The sequence below is a fragment of the Periophthalmus magnuspinnatus genome, chromosome 8 (genome assembly GCF_009829125.3).
Source record: "Periophthalmus magnuspinnatus isolate fPerMag1 chromosome 8, fPerMag1.2.pri, whole genome shotgun sequence".
Lineage (NCBI taxonomy): Eukaryota > Metazoa > Chordata > Actinopteri > Gobiiformes > Gobiidae > Periophthalmus > Periophthalmus magnuspinnatus.
The window spans coordinates 9,236,621-9,258,247 of NC_047133.1; the positions used below are offsets into that span (position 1 = coordinate 9,236,621).

At 36.2% G+C, this 21,627-nt stretch overlaps 1 protein-coding gene across 1 annotated transcript; it reads left to right on the forward strand.

The window, feature by feature from the left end:
* Nucleotides 1-1,545: 1,545 nt before the first annotated feature.
* On the forward strand, nucleotides 1,546-21,329 carry LOC117374736 (5-hydroxytryptamine receptor 3A-like). The gene is made up of 10 exons (XM_033970923.2): nucleotides 1,546-1,630; nucleotides 1,715-1,811; nucleotides 3,716-3,879; nucleotides 4,829-4,873; nucleotides 5,935-6,044; nucleotides 7,017-7,189; nucleotides 7,952-8,115; nucleotides 9,236-9,446; nucleotides 10,531-10,689; nucleotides 21,028-21,329. The coding sequence occupies exons 2-10, from the start codon at nucleotides 1,772-1,774 to the stop codon at nucleotides 21,300-21,302; spliced, it is 1,341 nt and encodes a 446-aa protein (XP_033826814.1). The 5' UTR covers nucleotides 1,546-1,630; nucleotides 1,715-1,771; the 3' UTR covers nucleotides 21,303-21,329.
* The last annotated feature ends 298 nt before the right edge of the window (nucleotides 21,330-21,627 follow it).

Consider the following 21,627-nt stretch of genomic DNA (forward strand, 5'->3'; position numbering starts at 1 on the left):
GAGCATCATCATTAAAACCACACTGGAGGAATCTTTGTCACTGATGTCAGGAACTTCTACAAAGACAGAAACTGGAATTTCATCACAGTGAGCTACAGGACGACGTGCTGATTCACGGTCAGGATACTTGAGGCTGCTTCGGTTCTTTCTGTTGATCTCAGTCACATCAATAGCCCAGAAGTAGCTATTGATGTCGGCTCCCTCCAAACCATGGGAATTCCAAACTTCAGACAACTCTTTTTGCCTTTAGTCCACTGACGCAGATACTCGGTGCATGACTTGCATGCCATGTGTGGCGCCCAAGCTTCATCTTGGTCACCAAGTTTAATACCAAAATAAGCATGGTAAGCACGCTTTATGAAACTTGTGACTTGATTCCTGTTAGGATCCGCAGATGTAGCAGAATATGTCAGGCTTATTTTTGCAAGATCTTCTAGTCGAAGCCATTTCATTCACTTGTAATATAAAAAAAACAAACAATTAGTCATAAGTTGGCACATGCAAAATCTTCAGAATTTGTTTATAGCGAGAAATATAACAGAATTTTGCATCATATGACGTGAAAATACTCATACATGTAAACAAAATCGTCCAAAAACAAATATGTAACTTAGTTCAGAACGTTGACCTGATTGAGCAAAACCAATGTGGTTTTTGGATTCAGCACATCAAAATTATCCTAAATCAGCTAAAAAATCTTAGACAATAAATTTAGTGTTGACCAGTGTTATCATTGTTGCATTGGAGGTTTTTGTTTTTATTATTATTGTTATTATTATTATTATTATTATTATTATTATTATTATTACTACTACAACAATAATAATTTATATATATATATATATATATTTTTTTTTTTATCACAAAGTATGCTGAAATATCACATATCTTCCTTTGATATTTTTATTGAGACACTACAGGATTAAAGTGCATGGACAGGTTTGCATGTTTTTTCTTATGCTTAGTTGGTTTGGTGTGATCGTACCAGTGTGTCAAATATGTATGACAGTTTGACATCAGTTAAGTAACAGTTTGTGGAAAATAGCTGACAGGAAAAGTGCAAAAATACAGGAAGCAGCGATGAGTTGTTAAACGGCATATCTCTACCTATGTCGTCAACACAGTAAACTCCATCCAAAATGCAGGGACGATTTTATTTATCCACGAGGAACACATTTTTCTGACTAATTAAACATTTATTTAACAAAATACAGGCATTGTTACCTGTTTTTATTTGTTTGATCATGACTATTTTGTAGATGAGACAAGTTTTGACTTTTGTTTACATCATGGTTGCTAGGTAGCAGTTATGGACCTCACACTGTATGTCACATTTGATGTACGTGTCTAACCAGGAAATAAAATTATAAACTACAACAAAATTAAATAATTAGAAGAAACTAGGCAAGTTTGTTTGTCTAGTCTTAAATATAAGTTAACTATGTTTTAGTGAAATTAGCTTTAAACTTTAATTACAGGGGGTAGATGTAGGATATTGTGATCTGAAACCTAGTGTGTTTGAGTATTGCACAGGTGATGTACGACAATGGTGTTTCCTCTTATCTGCATATGTGTATTTGCTCACTGACTCAACCCATGGACTGCACAGACAACACAAAAGAACCGCAAGGTAATTAATATTTTAGAAAAAACCTCTGAGCTTTGTGCCATTAATTTGAAATGTCCATCTTGTTTTTTGTTCATATTGTTGTAGAGGATATGAAGACAGCTGGTTTAAAAGCGACTGGGGAGAAGGAGGAGAGGTCCAGCCATGGCTATGCTCCGGATCACAGCTCTACTGCTCCTACTTGGTAAGCTATTGAATCTATAGTACTTGATTATTTCACACTAGATTATTATTTACAAATTTATTGAACAATTGTTTAAAGCCACAATATTTAACTTTTTAGCCAGTACACACTAAAATAAAGACATAATCACGATAATTACTGTATCAACTTGCTGAAACAATTTTTTGGGGGGTCAGTATTTATCATGTGTACTTTTTCTTTGCACTACTAGGACATTTTTTTATTATGTTTTGGCTATATGATGAGATTTATGCCATAGAAGGTTGAATTTTAAACCTTTACAACTCATTACTCTTGCAAACGAATCACTAAAGTGTTTATTTCTGTTGTTTATTTATTGCAGCTCAGGATCTTTTAACTATATTGTACATGGAATAGTTTTTAGGGTTTAAATTTGCTCTTGAGTTATTGTGTCAGTGGGATAGATTGGTTGTGTTTATTGCACTGAAAAATATACGTTCTCTGAGCGGGCTTGCATTTCCACAAACCTGACTCTTATATGACCTGCCTCCTGCTTGTCTCCATGGAAATGTTGCTCCTTTGGCTCTAATCTTCATAAAACCTATCTGTCAACTTGGGTAAAGTTCCGAGGTTTGGTTTGAATGTTCCCCAGAATCATGCAGTCGATGTACCACCTCCAGAAAGTTACACACTGTACCTTTAAGTACAATATGAATTTGAGAATTATTTTTGTCCAACATATAGCTGTTATTTTGATTTGTTTGTTATTGCTACATTGATAATTGTACAGAACAATTGTGAAAAATATCTAATTACGATTTTTTTTTTTTTTTTTTTTTGACAAGCATTGTGATTAGATTTGAAATTTATGTTTTAATAACAGGATTCTGTTCAAAGCAGAATAATTGCCAAAAAGACTGTTTGTACAGATCAGGGTTAGCGCTTTTTCTCATTTTTTTTTTTTTTTTGAGCTATAAAAATACTGTACCCCCATTCAAATAAATGGAAACATAGATAAGTTTAATTCTACACTGTGAAACATTTTATAGGTAAAGAAATGACATCTCCATGAGACAAGCTGGTTTGCCAAACATCCACCAAAAAGTTACATAGTGCACCTTTAATTATTGTGAAAAGTAGATTTTGAAGTATGGTATATTGCTGAAGAAAATATAGATGATGAACAATAATATTAAATGCCTTTGTACCATTGACACAATAACCCTACAGCAGGATTTCCCCCAAAAAACTATTCTATATGTACAGTATTGTAGTAGAGTCAGAGGGACCACAGACTGTATATGGTGGGACGGTCGGCTGTGACTGGGGACTTGAACTGAAGTTTAGTAGCAGGGTTATATTTTTTTTAAGTTAAGGGGATTATGGTTAAGGTTGGGGTTAGGGAAATGTTTTGGGTTAGTCAGCATGTTAGCAGAACAAACTTAAAATAAACAACCAATTAAAATTCAAATTAATTAAACTAAAGACAACACAATTATATTTATATGTAGAATACTTCATTTTGTGCTATTATTTATTATGCCTCAAACTTAGCATTAGCATTAGCACTGAGGTATAAACATTTCTCACAGAAGTGTCTTTTGGTGATGTATTCAGTTTATTTTGTGTAGTTTTTAACATGTTGTCGGTGTTATCCAGCCGCAACTCCCTGTACACTGTCGGATCTTTAAATATTTATTCATTTTAGCGTGACTTGACAAAGCCCCATAGAGATACAACTGGACAGGAAGTAGTGACACTAACAGTGAGGTTGCCGGGCGCTGTTGCACAGAGCAAATTCATAGCAACAGAAGCTAACACATTACCATGACAACCAGAGCTACTTGTTCACCTTTGTCACTCCAGACCCGACTGTCTAACCCTAACCCTAGTGAAAGGCTTACTTCTTTCTACCTCTATGTGTTTCTTTGCACTCTACGCAGGCCTGTGCCACTCGAACCCTCCTCGCTGCTCGTACTGGAAGCTCTGGGACTACCTGAACCTCACCACCAGCAACACTTTTGTGGCAAACGTCCGTCCAGTTCGGTCCTGGACAGAAATTACAAAAGTCAAAATTGAGATGATCCTGTACAGCATTTTATACGTGGTCAGTGTCGACATGGAAGACAACGCATTCATTTAAATAATAGTGTTTTAAAATTACAGTTATAAGGTTAAGGTGGACTTGAACGATGGGGTATTACGCAAAATCAACTTTTTGGAGCTTTCTACCGTGTTATAACGTTCCCGCGTCAGAAACATGCTGAAGTTTTAGATGTCATCCATACATGTCTGAGTAATCGAGCGATATCTCAGAGACCCTATTTGAACCCTTTTTACTTTTTAAAAAAAAATGTATTTATTTATTTATTTGGTCATTACATTCAAATCAAACATTATTCAACTTGTATAAGGTTGTACATAACATCACCTAGGCTGAAGTAAAAAAATACATATAATGCCTAATCCATTTTAATAATAGAATTCAAAGAAAAGCAGCATCAGTTTTACAACATATGACTAAATATGTAAAAAAAATAAAAATAAACTACAAACCACGACAGTTCACATGGATCATTCCTGAGGCCTGTAATTTTCAAAAAGTAATGTTTTATACCTCTTTTTAAATGCTTCTATTGTGTAGGAACTTTTTAATTTATCATTTATATTACACTCACTAACCCCTCGAACAGAAATACAATGACGTTTTTTATTGGTTCTGGTCTTAATTTTTTTAAATATACCCGTTGGTTTAAGATGATATTGACTCTCTCTCTGTTTGAATAACATCTGTAAACAAGGGGGGACCTTATCATTTTTGCCTTGCACATCATTAGCTGTATTAGGTTTCGCTGTACTATTCTGTTTAATGCTTATCCCACAAGCCTGCGTCACCCATGCTCCCACAGGACAGTTTTACGTAAATATTCAAAAGTATGATACATTATAGGCAAAATCCCCCAGTTAAAGTATCCCTGAACCACTAACCATATTCTCAGCATATGTTTCACTATTATTAGCCTATTACTTATTTATTAATGCTGTTTTTGTTCCAGGATGAGAAGTCTCAAACTGTTCAAGGACACACCTGGACCACTATGGTGAGTTGACCTGGACTACTTTACCGATTATAGCATTAGTGCGGTGGGCACCTCTGCCTCTTTTGTTTTTTCGTTTTTTTTGGATCTTGGGGTGGCAGTGGCGCAATGGAATTTGACATCAAATATCAGGACTAATCTTCTAACCCGGTTTTGATTTGATTTCACATTTAAAAGAAAAGTGGCATGAATGTAAGGGTGCGATCACACATGTTTTTGCTTGGTCCTGGTTTGAGCTCGGTTTAGTCCAGATGTAGACTTGCTTGAGTCTTTTATTGTCCCGGTTTAGTCCTGCTGTAGTTCAGAATTCAGTCTAAATTTTTATGTAATTGATGTGAAAGAGTGAATGCACTCTACATTACTCTTTGTAATACATTTTAGATCCTTGGGAATATTTCTGTAGGATAATTTTGGCAATGTCCTTTTAAAAATATTTGAATAACTGAAACCCTGGTACCGTTAGACCTGTCACGATAACAAATTTTGAACTGTTTGTGTAATTCCTCAGTTGTCAAGATATGATCCATAGAAAAAGAAAAATTCAAATCAGTTCAAAGTTGAGAACTGAAGAGCTGCTCCTGCAAGTTTTTGACCAGCTGACATATTTGATATATTGCTGAAGTGACTATAGACAATAAACGATAATATTGCAACCAAACCGTAAAGCAAAATAATCTAAAAAAAGTAGCCTGTAATTCCACAATATTGTTTAAAAAAGAATAAATAAATATCATAATGCATCACTCAAGTAATTAGTTTAGAATTTTAAGTCATAATTTAACCTTCTACAGCTCAAATCTTATCATATTGCAGAAAGAATAACCAAAATGTCTCACTGGCGCAAAGAGATACAAGCACACACGATAAATGATGATGCCCAAAGGCTATTGTTTCATCTAACATATATTAAGTCGATATAATAATTATCGTGAAGGGCCTAGGTGCTGTTAATAGTGACACAATGCTTAGGGATTCCTCAAGACAAAAAAGGTTGTGGAACACTGTTGTAACCACGCCACTGTTGTGTGCCTCATTTGTTCTAAACTCTTCCTGTTTCTGTGCAGCTTTGGTCCAATGAGTTCGTGAACTGGAACTCTTCACAATTCTGCGGCATCGACGTCATCACCGTCCCTCGCTCCCTGCTCTGGATCCCCGACATTCACATCCAAGAGGAGTAGGTCTTTTTTTTTAATCCATGGCACTAGAATACTACTGACAACCCACAACTGATACTTTGCAGCTGACGTCATTAACATTCCCTGGGTGTGGGATGCTAACTGTAGGCATGCTCTGTCTGAGACTTTGTTAGACTTTAATTTGAGCTTTATTTTCACACAATCTGACCAGAAAGAACTGACACCAGGTGAGATGATTTGTGCTATCAAACAAGTCCCTGTCAAATAACAAATACAGCCAAAAGCTAGCTAGCATTAGCCAATAGTTTTTCATATAGTCGTCTTTTTTGTTGAAATTCAAACACCCAGGATCACGAACGCTCAGATTGATCACAGGCTTCTGAAAATCTGTTGTTTAAATTCATTTTGCATTTTCTTTTACATTTCATACAATCTTAAAATCTTACAATCTTTTTGGCAGTGTTTACTAATGTATGCATTGTGTCACCATGGTAACTGCTGAACATTCCTGCCATACAGAGACATGTACAACACCCCCAGAGTGACGTCACTGCAAAGTATCAATTGGTGGTTTTCAGATTATGTGTGATGATGTCATACTCCTAAATGGCGAGCAAGAGCCAGATTTCCTTATTCATTATCTTGTAGTTTCTTATGAAATATCTAGAATTAAAATCATTCATAACATCACTTGAAGTCAGGCAATTTCCTCCAGAAACCTCAAAATATCTTATCTTATTCTGCATAAAAACTCCTAGTAGTTTAGATGTGTACAAACATGTTATAAAATGTAATCCATAAATCCATAAATGTTGAACTGGATAAATGAATCTGCTGAATAGACTCTAGAACTTGTCGTATTTCAAATAAAATCTATATTTCAGCAATATTCATTTTAGCTGCCCTCATCTGTATTAAATAACATTGGCCTATAGAATGTTGTAATGTCATCTGTAACCCCGCACGTGTCTGGTTGTTTCGATGTCCTTCACTGCTCCTCTCCTGTGCAGCGCGTCAGACACCGGCAGTTCTTACGACAGTCCTTATGTGAACCTGTATCCGGACGGCTGGGCCATGACCACGTCCAGGCAGCTCCTGACCTTCACCTGTCAGCTCGACCTCAACATGTTCCCCTTCGACGACCAGAAATGTGACATCACCTTCTCCTCTATGACTGCAAGCGGTAAAAGCATCAAAACAAAAACAGCTTTCTTTGATTTGCAAAATTGGCAGGATACTACATATTCAAAAAAGCCTGTTTAACTTCACAAATTTCTCTCGTTTACTGTTTTAATTCTGGTTTAGTTTTGGTTTAGTCCTGGTTTAATTCTGACATAGTAATTTAAAGACCTTTTTATTTAGAAAAACTTACTGCTGATGTTTTTTGTTTTTAACAATTAGTATTTTAATGTTCTTTTATTGTAGCACTCTGGGATTTTGTTTAATTAAGAGTGCATTATAAATAAAATGTATTATTATTATTACATAGTCCTGGTTCAGACCCAGGTTGATACTTTTCTAATATTGATAAATTGCAATTGTTAGTTGTAAGTTATATCATAATCAAAACATTGAAACCTTAGGTAATAGGTTTAGAATTATCTTGAGCTGTATCACAACAAGTATAAGACCCAGACTAGTATACGCCCATGGATCACTCTGGAAACTACCTGGACCACTGAGGGATTAAACACAGATATAAGGCCTAATGGTAAAAAAAAGTACTAATGTTGAAAATCACTCTTCTGTTGTATGAATAAAGAGTGTTTTTATCGGGATCAATTCTATTCCTTAGTATCGAAATCGAGTTTTAAACCTTAGTATCGTGACAGCCCTACTAGTATTTACTGGGAACGGCACGTGAATGGGGCTTAAAGTAATTACTGTGCTATAACTGATGTGTACTGTAAAATAAAAAGTCCACATGCGGCTTTTTGTCTTGCAGCCGAGGCCATACTTCTGAGCTCACAGGGCAACGGCACACAGCTGACCAACCAGTCCAAAGAGGTCATCATCACTCAGGGCGAATGGGACCTGAAACACATCCAGATCAAGACCATTTTGAGAACAATGCCCGACAACAAGACGCAAAGTGCACTCGTCTACAGGGTAAGAGTACGGCATAAAGATCACAGTCGGATCGCACTTGTGGATAGAGTTTTGGTCAGTAAATTTGTTTAGGAAGTGGTAATGTTAAAGAGGAGGAATGTGTGGTATTGTTCCCTCATCAAAGACATTTATTTTAGGTGTCATACTTACATGTTTGAGTAATTTAGCGATCTCTCTGGCCCTATATGAACCCTTGAAGCCTATGTCACCAACCTATAACGCTCTGAAGGGGGAGTGACTTGGCATGGGAAACAAATGGAGGGTCCAAAAATGAAGGTGAAACTTATAAAATATGTTAATACGTTGTTTTTGGCAAATGTAGCACTTTCAGAACAATAAAAGCTAACATGGTGATGATCGTGTCATAACTGTACTTTCTGAGTGCGATTTTGGAAATACATCTAACTACGATTTTTCTGACAAGCATTATGATTGTGGTAAACATTTGCAATTTATGTTTTATTCATAGGATTCTGTTTAGTTCATAGTTCATGAAAAAAGACAGACTAACATAAGAATCACATTTCAGGACATGTTTGTACAGAGCTAAACCATAGGGTTAGCAGTTTGTATGCAGAATAAGTAGGGTCTTTTGTAGCCTTATTCACGGTAAGATCTTTTGCAGATTTGGACTTAATCCAGGGTTTTGGACAAGTTCAGTTTGGTCTTCAACTAAAGGGGATTTTCTGATAGAAGTGGACAATATGAAATTATCGCCGACAATAGTTTTAAAGATGCAAAATTTGACTTCTGGGCTATATTTGAATCCAGGCATGTGGTGAAGAGCTGCACCAATGAGCTTCTTCTGTAAAGTTATTGCAAAATATTACTAAAAGCCATATCTCCCAGCCCTAATTCATAACATCAAGTCAGGCAATTTCCTCCAGAAACATCACAATATCTTGTCTTATTCTGCGTAAAAACTCCTAGTAGTTTATATCTGTACAAACTTTTATTAGTTTGTCAGTTCATATTTTAATCTTTTTTCATTTCTTCTGGACAAAATCTGAACTTTGAATACAAAACATAAATCATAAATCTAATCACAATGCTATTAAGATGTTTTTCCCAACTCAAAAAATCATCCCTAACTTGTGTAGTGTCCTTCTGTGTGTTTTAGGTCAGTCTGAACCGCAGACCCATGCTGTATGTTATAAACTTCATAATTCCGCTCTTCTACTTCCTGCTTCTGGATTTGGCGTCTTTCTTCATAAACGAGGAGCGCGGAGAAAAGTTGAGTTTCAAAATCACCATCCTCCTCTCCATCTCTGTGCTGCTGCTCATTCTCAAAGATATGCTGCCCTCTACTGAGAAAACCATGCCATGGATCGGTGAGTCGACCAAATGAACCTACACAGATGGTTTACAGCTAACAATTACATGACCTGTTAGTGTTATCATGAAATTAAAGTCTGGCTAAACACCTAAACTTTGCCTAAAACCACATTTCAAATAGAGCTGCTAGACTGGGCAGAACCTGTGGGACTAAAGGGGAGAGGGAGAAGGAGGGGCGGGGTCTGGGTCTCCTGAACAGGTGTCCATACGTCAAACTCCGCCCCTGCTGTCAGGTGTTTGCAATCACAAACAATCAGGGCAGTCCTGTATGATGTCATGTAGTTCTTGAAATTGCAGAGGCCACTGGAGCCAGGACATTCATCATTTTGGCCTCAAAGCTGCAAATTTATCTTGTTTGCACTAAGATTACCAAAAAAACTGACTTGGAATAGTAGAAAAAAGTTGATTTAGTGTTTAGTTCCAGTTTAATATGTTCCCTTCAATACAAAAATAGAATCTGAGTTGTCAAAAACATTAAAATTCAACGTCTTTAGTTTTACACTGTCACAAGGATGAGTGATATGGCAAAGAAGAACCGCAAACAAAATCCAGACATTTAGTAATTGTAATAATAATAGTAAGAATGCAGAGGATCTTTTTAACACATGTACATGAATAAATTAACAACAGAAGTTTAATATCATACAGTAAAACAAAAATATCTCCATGGAAGTGAGGAGGTGGCAGACTCTCCACCAGAAAGGTTGCACAGTGCGCCTTTAAACTCTGCACCTGCTCATTATTACAATGAGCAGGAATCATTACTCACTTCACGGCACAAACCTGAAAACAAGCCTCAAAAAATTAAGATATTTGATAATTTAAGACAGTGAAATTTGTGTTAGAAAAAAATCATATTGGGAGAATAAGATGACTGTTTTTTATTCAGTTTTGTCTGAAAACTCGATTTCAATATTAATGCCCGGTACAAAACAGACTTTTAATTTCATCTAACACAAAACTAGTCAGTTTCTTTCTCCAAAGTCTGAACTCTTCTCCATACCACATAATGTCATTGATAGTAGATTGAATGACTGTGTATTGAGCTAAAAAAAAATGCAATTGTGTTGTTGATTTCAGCGAATTACTGCATTGGGATCTTCGCTCTGGTGGGCATCAGCGTTCTGGAGGCCATGACAATAAGTTTCCTGCTCAGTTTTGAAGAAAAAGTCAAAAAGCATCCAAAATACTGTAGAGACTGTGAGGGCAGCATTCATCTGGAGAGAACCAACTCCAAAGGTGAGTTTTGAATATGCAACAGTCAACAGACTAAACAGCAGATCTAGTCTACTACTACTACTATTACTACTACGACTACTACTACTACTGCTACTACTACTACTGCTACTATTACTAATCAAAGGTGGGTAGTGTAGCCAAAAATTGTACTCAAGTAAGAGTAGTGTTTCTTCAAAATAATATTTCTCAAGTAGAAGTTCAAAGTAGTCATCCAAGAAATTACTCAAGTAAGAGCAAAAACTATGATGACTATGATGTATGAAAAAACTGCTACTCAAGTAAGAGTAACTTAAAGAGTAACTGTCGGGACGTAACATCTGATTCATAATTTGAAGTTAATGTGAAAGGACAAAACATTAAATAATGCACAAAGTCTGGTATTTTCAAAAGACACAAAAATGAGAAAAAACACACTATATCTGAAGGAGCGCTGCAATAAACACAAATGTTCAAAAGATTTCATATGGTCAACATAAAGCTTTTGTCACTTGTAGACTTACTCACACTGAAGACTAACCAAAACCTTACTCATGTAAGAGAACTGTTACTTAAGTAAAAAATATTACTCAAGGAGGAGTAAAAGTATGCCTCTAGAAAAGTACTTTGAAAAGTGCAATTTCTTTAAAAAGTCTCTCTTAAATGTAACTGATGACTACTACTGAAACAACGCAATTAATCCATTATCTTACTCCACAGTTTACTATGAAAGTATGTGTTTATCCAGTCCAAAAGTTTTCTTGCCAAAAATAGTGATGGGCTGCACCAGTGATTTTTGTTTTGATCTGATACCTAGTAATACTATGGCAACTATACTGCAGTATCGAAATTAATGAATTGTGAAACTGCTCTACTACAAAGTATTTTACCTTATATTGACGCTCAGGGATCATTATCTTGAACTGAAAAACTAAATGTATGTGGAATTACATTAAAATATAAACAACATATTTATGAAACTGAATTTGTAAAAGTTGATTAACAGAGTTTTTTGTGCTTTTTGTGCTTTTCTCATTGTTTCGCATTGTTTTTCAGTTCCCTCTGATATATTTTTTCTTCCTTTTTTCTCGTGAGCAGGCACATTTGTTGTGATATGGATGGACCATGTGTGTCCCTGATCTCCTTATCCACCTGTTAATCACCTGTTAATCCTGCCCATCTGAAAACAGGGATCACTGGTGATCAGACTCACTCTTCATAAAGTATTAGAGAAGTGTGTGTTCTGGACCTTCCACCTAAAAACTTACACAGAACCCCTTTAATAATATTAGTCATAAAATCTATTAAAAACAGTCAGTAAAAAGAGTGCATTTGGTCATTGAATCTTTTATTTCTGCTTTCTGAACAAATTGATTTTACATACCGTAGATATTTGCATTATTTCATTATTGCTTTTTTGGGGCAAACCCAGACACAACATGATCCATGGGAACCACTTTGGTCAGAGCAGGAATCACGATAACCCGTTTCAGAGCACAAAGCTTCCTGAAAATAAGAAAAAAACAACATTGTTTTAAAACAGGGAAATTTGTTAGGAAACATCATATTGTAAGAATAAGATGAATGTCATTTTTGTAAATTAAATTTTGTCTTATTTTTATGCAAATAACAATACAGACTTTTTAATAGTGCAATTTAACACAAAAATTATATATATTTTTTTCCCCTCCAAAGTCTAAACTACGCTCCAAACCATATAATTGTATTGATAGAAGATTGAATGTGGACCTGTCCATTAAACGAGAGTTACACATGTAACTAAGGTTCTATGAATTCTGGATATTTACATGTGTCCACAGCACATAGGTCGAGAATAAATACCAACAAAGTTCTCTGTGACTGTGGAGCAGCAGTGGAAAAGGAGAAAATGCATACAGGAGGCACTCGGCCACAGGTGTGCTAGTACATCCTGCTGAAGCAGAGTGTTTGATTCTGAGAGGAGTTTTTGCCTTAAGAGAAAATCCGCAGCACAGCTCTGCACGTCCAGCAGATGGACGGCCCTAACATTCTGCAGACGAGGCAGTGCCCACAGGTGGAGCTGCTGAGCCTCTGCCAAGGAGTGAATGGATCTCGTGCCCCCTTTTTGGCTAAAAGCTAGATACTGTGGCTTTAAAATTGGATTAATTTCACTGTCCCACATTTTAGGGAAAATCCATCTAAGGGGAATGTATAGAGATTTTGTGTACAGCTCCATTGAACAACAGTAGCTTATTGGTCATATGCATGTTTTTGTTGCAGATGAGAGGGTCAGATGGAGCAGAGGATGCAGAGGAGAGAGAGAGCAAAAGGGAGGGTCAGATGAAACGGGTGATGCAGAGGGGAGAATCAGATGGAACAGAGGAGAGGATTGTGTTTTTTGTCATACACCTAGGCTGTTGACAGAAGTGTGAAGGTAATCCAGATGTGACTTGATTGTCTTCCATTACAAAACTCTTCAGGTGTTTTTTGAGGAAACGTGTTCCTTGAAATACACATTTAGATTTGAATTAGTCAAAAGACTTAACATTTATATGGTTCATCTTCTGGTTCATGGTAATCAGCTGCCAAGATACACACAAAAATTACTTGTTTTCTGAATATTTTCTAGTTTTATAGTTTTGAGGGGTTTTACCAGTTGAAATTAAATTTAGGAGACCCTTTTCCAGGTCAGGTTTTTGGAGATGCATGGTTCTCAATGTTTTAGGCCAATAAAAACAAAACAAAAACATATCTATGTTTTAATTTTTTTTGCCTGAAAATCTGCAAGACAGAAGAGAGCACAGGGCTTTTTTTCAATTCCCAGTATGGACACTCTGCGGGGAGAGGTCGGAGGGGGGACAGGTTTCACACCTGCCATCTACTGGTGAAAAAATAAAATAAACAACTTAGCAGATGGTAGCTTTAAGTGCAAAATAGAGGCGTTTAAACTGGTTAAATAAAAAAGAAAATATTTTGAACTCAAGTAATTGTAATTTGTTAGGCCTGTAACAATAACAAACTTTGAAGCAGGATATATTGGTGATGAAAATATAGACAATGGATGATATTGAAAAAAAATTGATGCCGCTGAACTCTAAAGCAGGGTTATATCCAAAACACTAACTTAAATTTACATCATTAACATGAGCTGCAATAAATAAATAGCACAATGAAACACTCTAGTAGTTTGTTTGTATCTATAACGAGTCATAGAAGTTATTTATTCAACTTTCTACAACTCAAATCTTATTGTAGTATAGAAAATAGCTAAAGATTTCCCACTTGTACAAAGAAAAAGTACCTACGATAAATACTGACCCTCAAAACTGATTGTTCTGTCTAACATAGGCTAATTAAAAATCATCTCTTGTGAGCTTTAAGCCATGTTTAAAATGTTGTTACCTCCTCAAATACAAACCTGGACTTGTGTTTTCTTTCATTCACACAAATAACCCTTTATTATTAGTCTGTCTACACCTCCAAAGCTCAAAATGCTCTGTTCCACCTTGTGATGTCATGAAGTGGTATTTTTCAAGGTAACTACCACCTTTTACCGTTACTTCAGTAGAAATTGGCAATTCCAGGGCTGTTTTTGGTTTGTTATATTGATGTATAGATATGACAGGCCTATTAGTGGTTAAACTGGTTTCCTCTTTGTCCATGTAATATTGTGGGCGTACTCTGCGTGGGTGAAGTGGGTACATAGTGGGTGGGCGGCGCACAACACACTGCAGTGTTCTTTGGTGCCACAGTCCATCCACACTATGTTTTGTCCCCTGAAGTTTTTGTTCTCGAAGAATATGTTGTTGCATTCTGTAGAAAAAAAAAAATACAATTTACAAACAGTAAATACAATAGACAGTTAGTTTGGTGAAGGATCTTGAAGGACGTAAAACGTCATTGCTCATAATATTAGAGATTAGACTAAAAGGAGGTTTAGGACTTTCACGCAACACTGCACAAACACACTCCATTCTTGCCCTATCACATAGCAAAGAACGTACTATGAAAATAGATTGTGTAGCACGGTCTCTTAGATTAAGCTGTTACAGATAACGCTGAATTTGATTTGAATGTATTTGAGCCAAGATAAATGCTTTTTGTGTTATTTATTTGTTTATCATTTATTTTTCTTTGTTTTTTTTGTTTGCATTCTACATTTAAAGCTGCTAAATAAGAACTAAATCGAGATGGTAATATATAAGCTACACATCTACTTCATATAAGCAATTGAATTAGATCTAGTCAGAACAAAACTAAATCCTGAAAAAAGTAATTCTTAATCACGACTTGTTATTCACTATTTTTCTTGTTTCATAAAAATTCAGACTGTTTTAAGTATCTGTCATTGATTGTACATTTTTCTGTTTTATATTTTCAGTGCAGTTTTCTCAGTTTTCTGCACTGCCAATTCAGAGCGGGGCTGTTGAAGGTAACGCCCCTTCCCGCTCACACCGCTGGTTTAGCAGGGAGCTGGCGCTTAGCAACGTATTCATATTCATGTTCATATCTTGATTTACGGACACAATAGCGAAATAAAAACACGAGGATCATATAGAGCGGATTAATACGAACAATTTAAGACCAAAATGATGAGACAGCAGCAGTTACGAAGAGAGGAGCGATGGTTTTTCAATGTAAAGTGAATTGTAGCCAGAAGTGCACCCATGCTTACTTCCTATTTTGAATGCAGCGGCTAGCAAGTTAGCTATGTCCATTTATATATACAGTCTATGTTTATAACAGATAATTAACATAGGTACAACATTGAAATTCATTCATTTTCATATTCAGTGCTAGGACATACTTGCAAAGAAAGTCCGAGCTGTGATTTCTGCATGGTAAGAAAAGCCAGAGATTTGGTTTTCTATTTTAGCCACAATAGGTGTCCGTACAACAGTCCAGCTGAATTTTAGCGTGCATTCATATCTAAAAATACAAAATTGAACAGTTATGGAAGAGTGTAGACATTTTATTTACATTTTTTGTTTAATAAACATAACCTATCTGTGTCCCTAGATATGAGGTAAACATGTTCAAATGAAGTATTGCTCTTATTGATACATGTATGTCTATGGAGGGATGTTAAGCAGTTACCATGGCGACACAATGCACACATTAGCAAACACAGCCTGATAAGTTTTTTTTAGATTATCTTAAAATGCAAGAAAAAAACAAAATGGATTTTAACAACACAATTTCAGGAGCCTGTGATCAATATGAGCGTCGATTGATTTTTAACAATAAAAAGTGAGAGCAGCTAACTGTAAAACTGTTGGTTAATTCTAGCTAGCTTGTGACTGTGATGTTATTTGAGAGAGATGTTTAAATCACTCTGTTGTTGTTCCATCTTAGTCAATTGTTTATGGTCAAATTGTGTTAAAATAAAGCTCAGATTAAAGTCTAACTTGAGAAATAGAGCTCGAAGCAGAGCAGTGCCCCCGGGAATGTTGGTCTGCAAAGTATCAATACATCCACATCTGGGTAGACCGTCTCCAAACATAAGACTGGTGGGACCGCAAAGATGGGAATTAGCATTTACCGTAAACAAATCAGAAATAGGAAAGTTTATTTGTATAGCACAATTCGTACACAGAGTAATTCAAAGTGCTTTACAGAATAAGAAAGACGTTAACACAATCACAATAAAAACAAATACACTTGGTGGTATTTGTTTTGCTGTTTAGTTGTGATGTAGACCTAGACTGGTCTTCTATGTTAGTAACTTTATGATCAAGGTAAACTCTGCCCTCGCCCCTGGAAATTGTGAAAAGTACTTATAAACTCATTGCAGTGAATAATTAGGATGCTCACACTGCATATGATCAGTGAGCAGTAACTTTGGACCACTGCAGAACTTGTCTTTTCCTCATTTTTAGGTGCCTTTATCTCCTTCCTTCAAGCAGATATAAGGTAGTGTTTTATCAGAACCCTATCAGAACTAAAGAAGCTTCTTGGGTAAAACATATTTACAGTTATGTAGGAACTAGACACATGGTGTTTTAATACTGTTCCTAGTCCTTTTTTTGGCAATTTAAGTGCAAACCACGTATATGTGCAGCTTTGTGTTCACAATCAGTCAAAATGTGTCTCTGCGTGCTGCCTCCAGTGGTCACTCCAAATTCAAGTACTACGTGACATCACACAGGACTGCTCTGATTACAAACACCTGGCTGCGGGGGCGTAGTTTGAAGTGTGGATAACTGTTAGACCAATCAGTGTTCCTTATACCCCCAGACTCCGCCCCTCCTCACTCTCTTCTTTAGTCTTCAAAGGGCTTGTTTAGCAGCTCTATTTGAAATGTGGTTGTGGGCGGAGTTTAGTTCGACTTTTAAAACCTTAATCCAGTTGGCAGAATTCAGATTTTTTTCTATAATTCATGTGTTTTACCTGGTCTTTCAGTGCAGAGTTTGAGGGAATACCCCGAAATGACTCCAGCAACCTCTTTCTTTGAAGTGGGGTCTCCAGTGTAAGACTCTAAGTTAGTATGACCCTTCAACATGGAGCAGATGTAAATACTGTGGAATAAAGACCAGATTTTAGACATGTTTTTGAGACAATAACTCTGGAGGTGGAGCAGTTGTGTCAGGGCTTGACATTAAAGGTTCACTATATAACTTTTCTGGTGGAGCGTCTTCTTTCTATGGAGATGTTGTTGCTTTTTCTGGAATTTTCCACAGTATCTATCACCATGAGACAAGCAGGTGATGGCACCCAGCCAAGTTAGTGGTCAGATCAGTGTAGAGGCGAGCAATCTTACCAGAAAAGTTACTTAGTGCTACTTTAACATAAAATTTACGGTTTAAGTTTCTCTTAAAGTGCATATGACAGGGTTTCATATTTTTGGTGAGGTAGTTTCTGTGGTTAAATATTATAGTTTCAGTTAAATTTTACTTATTGGCTGTTTTATTTATTTATTTATTTATTTTGTATTTTTTTATTGGTGGGTCTACAGCCAATTGTAGCAGTAAAAATACACAATTTTGAATTTAGACTTTGAAGGAATAAATTGGACTTTTTAGTCTGTTAAATGGTGCATGAGTGGAAAGCATTAGTTTGTTGTTTGAGAAGAGTTCATCAACTGTGATATGACATTTGGGGTTTTCAAATTCTAGCTTGTGATGATGTTATAATCCCAGATGGGGTCAAGAGTCAGATTTCCCTGTTGATTACATTGTGCTTTCTTGTGAATTATCCAAAAGGTAAACTGAGAAAACCTGATATTTTTCTATTAGTAACTCTAATAGTAAACAACTAAGTTTCATGGTGTTTTTAGAAGTATTTCTGTATACCTTTTGGTGTTCCCTTTATAGTCAGGTCGGTAGAAGGTAAAGAAATGGCACGTGGGTTCCTGAGTGCACATCTGCTGACAGTGGTTCTCATCTGGAGAGTAGACGTCCGACACCAGAATCCCCTTGAATTCCATATTCACCTGAAGCTCCACAACACACCCTGAAAATAAACAGGATCATCGTATTTGGACACTTAAAGGGCTTGTACTTGATGTTTGACTCTGAACTGTAGCCCTGCCCGCTTAGTCCTTCCACTACTTCGACCTTGCACCGTGACAGAGATTCTGTTGTCTGGCCAACTGTCGTTTTCCATGATTCTTGGCGAACAATATTCATGATCGGATGAAAACAAGTGACCCTGGCAGTAGATTCTCAGTTATTACTCAACAAAATGCTATGTAAAATGCATTGGTTACATCTTTTGGTCTAATTTTTCTTCAGGTACAGGCCCTTTTAGCCTTGGTATTTTCCTGTAAAAAATGTGTATGCTTGTGGAAAACAACAGCAGAATCATCCTTTGGTAGCTCTACATTGTAAGTTTTTTTGCATGCAGTAGATGCTTAGGCAAGGGAAGTTTATTTGTATAGCACAGTTCGTATTAGTAAGTAATTCAAAGTGTGTTACAGAATAAGAAACAAAATAATTATAATCACATTACAACAAATCAAAACAAATCATCATAAAATGTTGTTTAGATGGTAAAAAGCTGCAGATGTTATTGATTTAATGTGGCTGTTAAAGTTCAAGTCTGAGTCCATTATTACTCCCAGATTTCTTGCCTGATTTGAAGGTTTTAGAGAGAAAGACTGGAGGTGACTGCTGACACTTTCTCTATGTTTCTGTGGGCCAAAGATGATGACTTCAGTCTTGTCTGAGTTTAGGTGGAGAAGTTGTTTTGCATCTACACACTGATCTGTTGGATGCAGAGACAGAGTGAATCCACTGGCCCATATTCACCTGCTGCAGTGAGACATAGATCATCTGCACAGTTGTGGTAGGACACATTATTGCTGTGTATTAACTGGCCTAACAGCAGCATGTAGAGATTGAACAACAGGGGTCCCAGGCTTGACCCCTGGGGCACCCCACATGCTTAAATAAAAGCTACTCTGATATTGCATTGCTATTGGCTCTGTAATATTGATCTGGATGGCTGTTGTAATCATGTGGTATTTTTGGCCAATCACAGCTGCCAATGAGCTAAACAAAGTGCACCATTGTTACCTTGTTAACAGTGATGGGAATACTTTGAAAATGTGTATAATTACTGAATACTGAACATTAAACTGTACATTACACCAAGTTGCATTATATCAAAAAGTAAAATTACAGCTTTATTGTGTTGCAGCGTTGGTTATGCATTAATTTATGTTTATTTAGAGATGAAATATCACACATGTATGCACTGTAAGAGCTGTGTTTTATTTTTTTTCTTAATAATACCATAGATGTACAGTTCAAAGTACTGACATGTATTCCTTTTAATCTAGGAAAGTAAGTACCGTATTTTCCGGACTATACTGTGGACTTTGGAGTATAAATTGTACCAGCCAAAAAAAATACGTAATAATTTAGAAAAAAAAAACATATAAGTTGCACTGGACTATAAGTCGGTGAAATTTATTTTACAAAATTATTAATTTAGACAAACTATAGGGAACAATTGCACAATCAAGTAATCCTACAAAATAGGAACAGAACAGTGACAAAAGAAAAGCCCCAATATGTTCATAATTATTAACATAAATTAACATTAATTTGAGTGGTCGACTATTTCTGATACATTTACATTTTAGCTGTACATTTATTGACTGGTTATAGTGACTCATTTAAATATATTTAGTTTTTTGTTTCAAATCTGCGGAGAGTCACAAAGTGTTCCCAGTCAAAGGTTTTATTAACAAAACATTGAAATTAAAATAGTATATTAGTAAAAGTGTTAAACATAAAGTATAAATCAAAGTGGATATTCTGATTTCAACAGTGTTCCCATTACCTTGACCGGAGCAGAGGCCCCACAGGCAGAGCAGCAGCACCAGGAGCACCTGTCTTCTCATCTTGAGTTTACAGAAAACTCCTCTTCACCGTGGGCTTTTTATACAGTTTGAGCCCGGTCAAGGTGATGTTTATCTAATGGGACTGTCAAAATTAAGTATTGACAAAGGAGAAGAGATCCTGATACACACACCTGGTTATGTTGTGGTATTTAGTTCAAACAAGGATTGTGGAGTGTGATGTTTTAAATGAAAGAATGGGAGAATGCATGGTTTGATTGTAAATGCATGTTTGTTTGTAGCCTGCCCAGGGACTGCAGATGGAAACTAGCTTTAGGTAAATTTAGTGTAAAGCATTTCTTTTATGAGATTAGTGTGTTTGCGCATGGTCCCTGTTAACTAAATGAAACTAACCTTGACTTATTAAATATTACATATCATAATTAAATATTACATATCATAAGAACACAAATCCTTGCAGGGACTGGCCTTAATTGTGATTGTTACACCATAACAATCATGATTAAGGACATGAACTAAGCCCTTAAGTAAAGTTCAGGACATTGAGTTATTTTTTTAGCAGCATCTCAAAGCTCATAATATGCAAATGTCAAGGAGTTTAAAGCTATGTTATTTAACAAAGACACACAATCAAAGACCCAACTCTCGATCCTGATAAAAGACAGTCTGATTAGATGGCATAGGCACGGGAGCGTGACACAGTGGTAAATTAGTTTCAATATTAAATTGAGTGACCCACAATAACCAGTAGGAAGGGTACGGGTGTGTTTGCACAGTCACCATAGGAGTTCGTTGTGTGTTTCTGCTTCTGCAGCCACAATAGTGATCAGCAGCCACATCACAGCACTGCCATCTTGAGGGTGATTTGAACGTCATATCACTGGTTTGACTCGTGAAGAAATCCAGAAAATAATCTCTAGTTAACTAGTAAAATCAATAATTTGCAGTCCTACTGCCTCAACTTGAAGTACTACTAATACCACAACTACAACAACCACGACTTTAACTAGTTAACTGCTGCTACTATTGATAATAATATATATAATGTCTTGAATACTTCTTTGTCTTGTTTTCAGACCCTCTTGTTCTGACTGTGGAAGGTAAACTGACAAAGGCCAGTCCTCCTCCAGTGAGCGGCACGACTGAGTCTATTCTACTTCATCAAATTCTCTATGAAATCAAATCCACGAAAGGGGATCTGGAATGTCCAAAAGGCGTGAAGACCAAACCCCGGTTTGGAAAGCTGGCTCATTTCATTGATCAAGTTTTTTTCCTGTTATACTTCCTGACAGTTTGCACCTTCCTTGTTTATATGTACGTGGTGTGGGCCAGACGCTATTTTGATATGTAATAATAATGCTTAACTTTTCTGGTAGGGGGGGGGTTACCACCTGTCTTCATTTTGATCTTGTTGCTATGCCTATAATATTCCACAGTATGTCATTAATTTAAGTTATCTTGTTATTCAGTTGCAGGTGTTTTTTTATTGTTAAAAAACACAAAATATCATGAAAAACATCTGGTGACACGTTTCAGTTAATCAGTGGGTTTTAAGAGTAACTGATCTATTTGGAAGAAAAAGTACACAATTTAAAATAACTAATGTGTGAAGAATCAGAAAATAAATCACATTACTCACCTATGACCACACCCAAGCCTTTAAAAATGTCCGATAT

What these genes read in the sequence shown, in the direction of transcription:
- LOC117374736 (XM_033970923.2), top strand. Translation starts at nt 1,772, where the DNA reads ATGGCTATGCTCCGGATCACAGCTCTACTGCTCCTACTTG. An exon ending in TGTACAGCATTTTATACGTG is followed by an intron (nt 3,880 to 4,828) that starts GTCAGTGTCGAC and finishes TTTTTGTTCCAG; the next exon opens with GATGAGAAGTCTCAAACTGT. An exon ending in GACACACCTGGACCACTATG is followed by an intron (nt 4,874 to 5,934) that starts GTGAGTTGACCT and finishes GTTTCTGTGCAG; the next exon opens with CTTTGGTCCAATGAGTTCGT.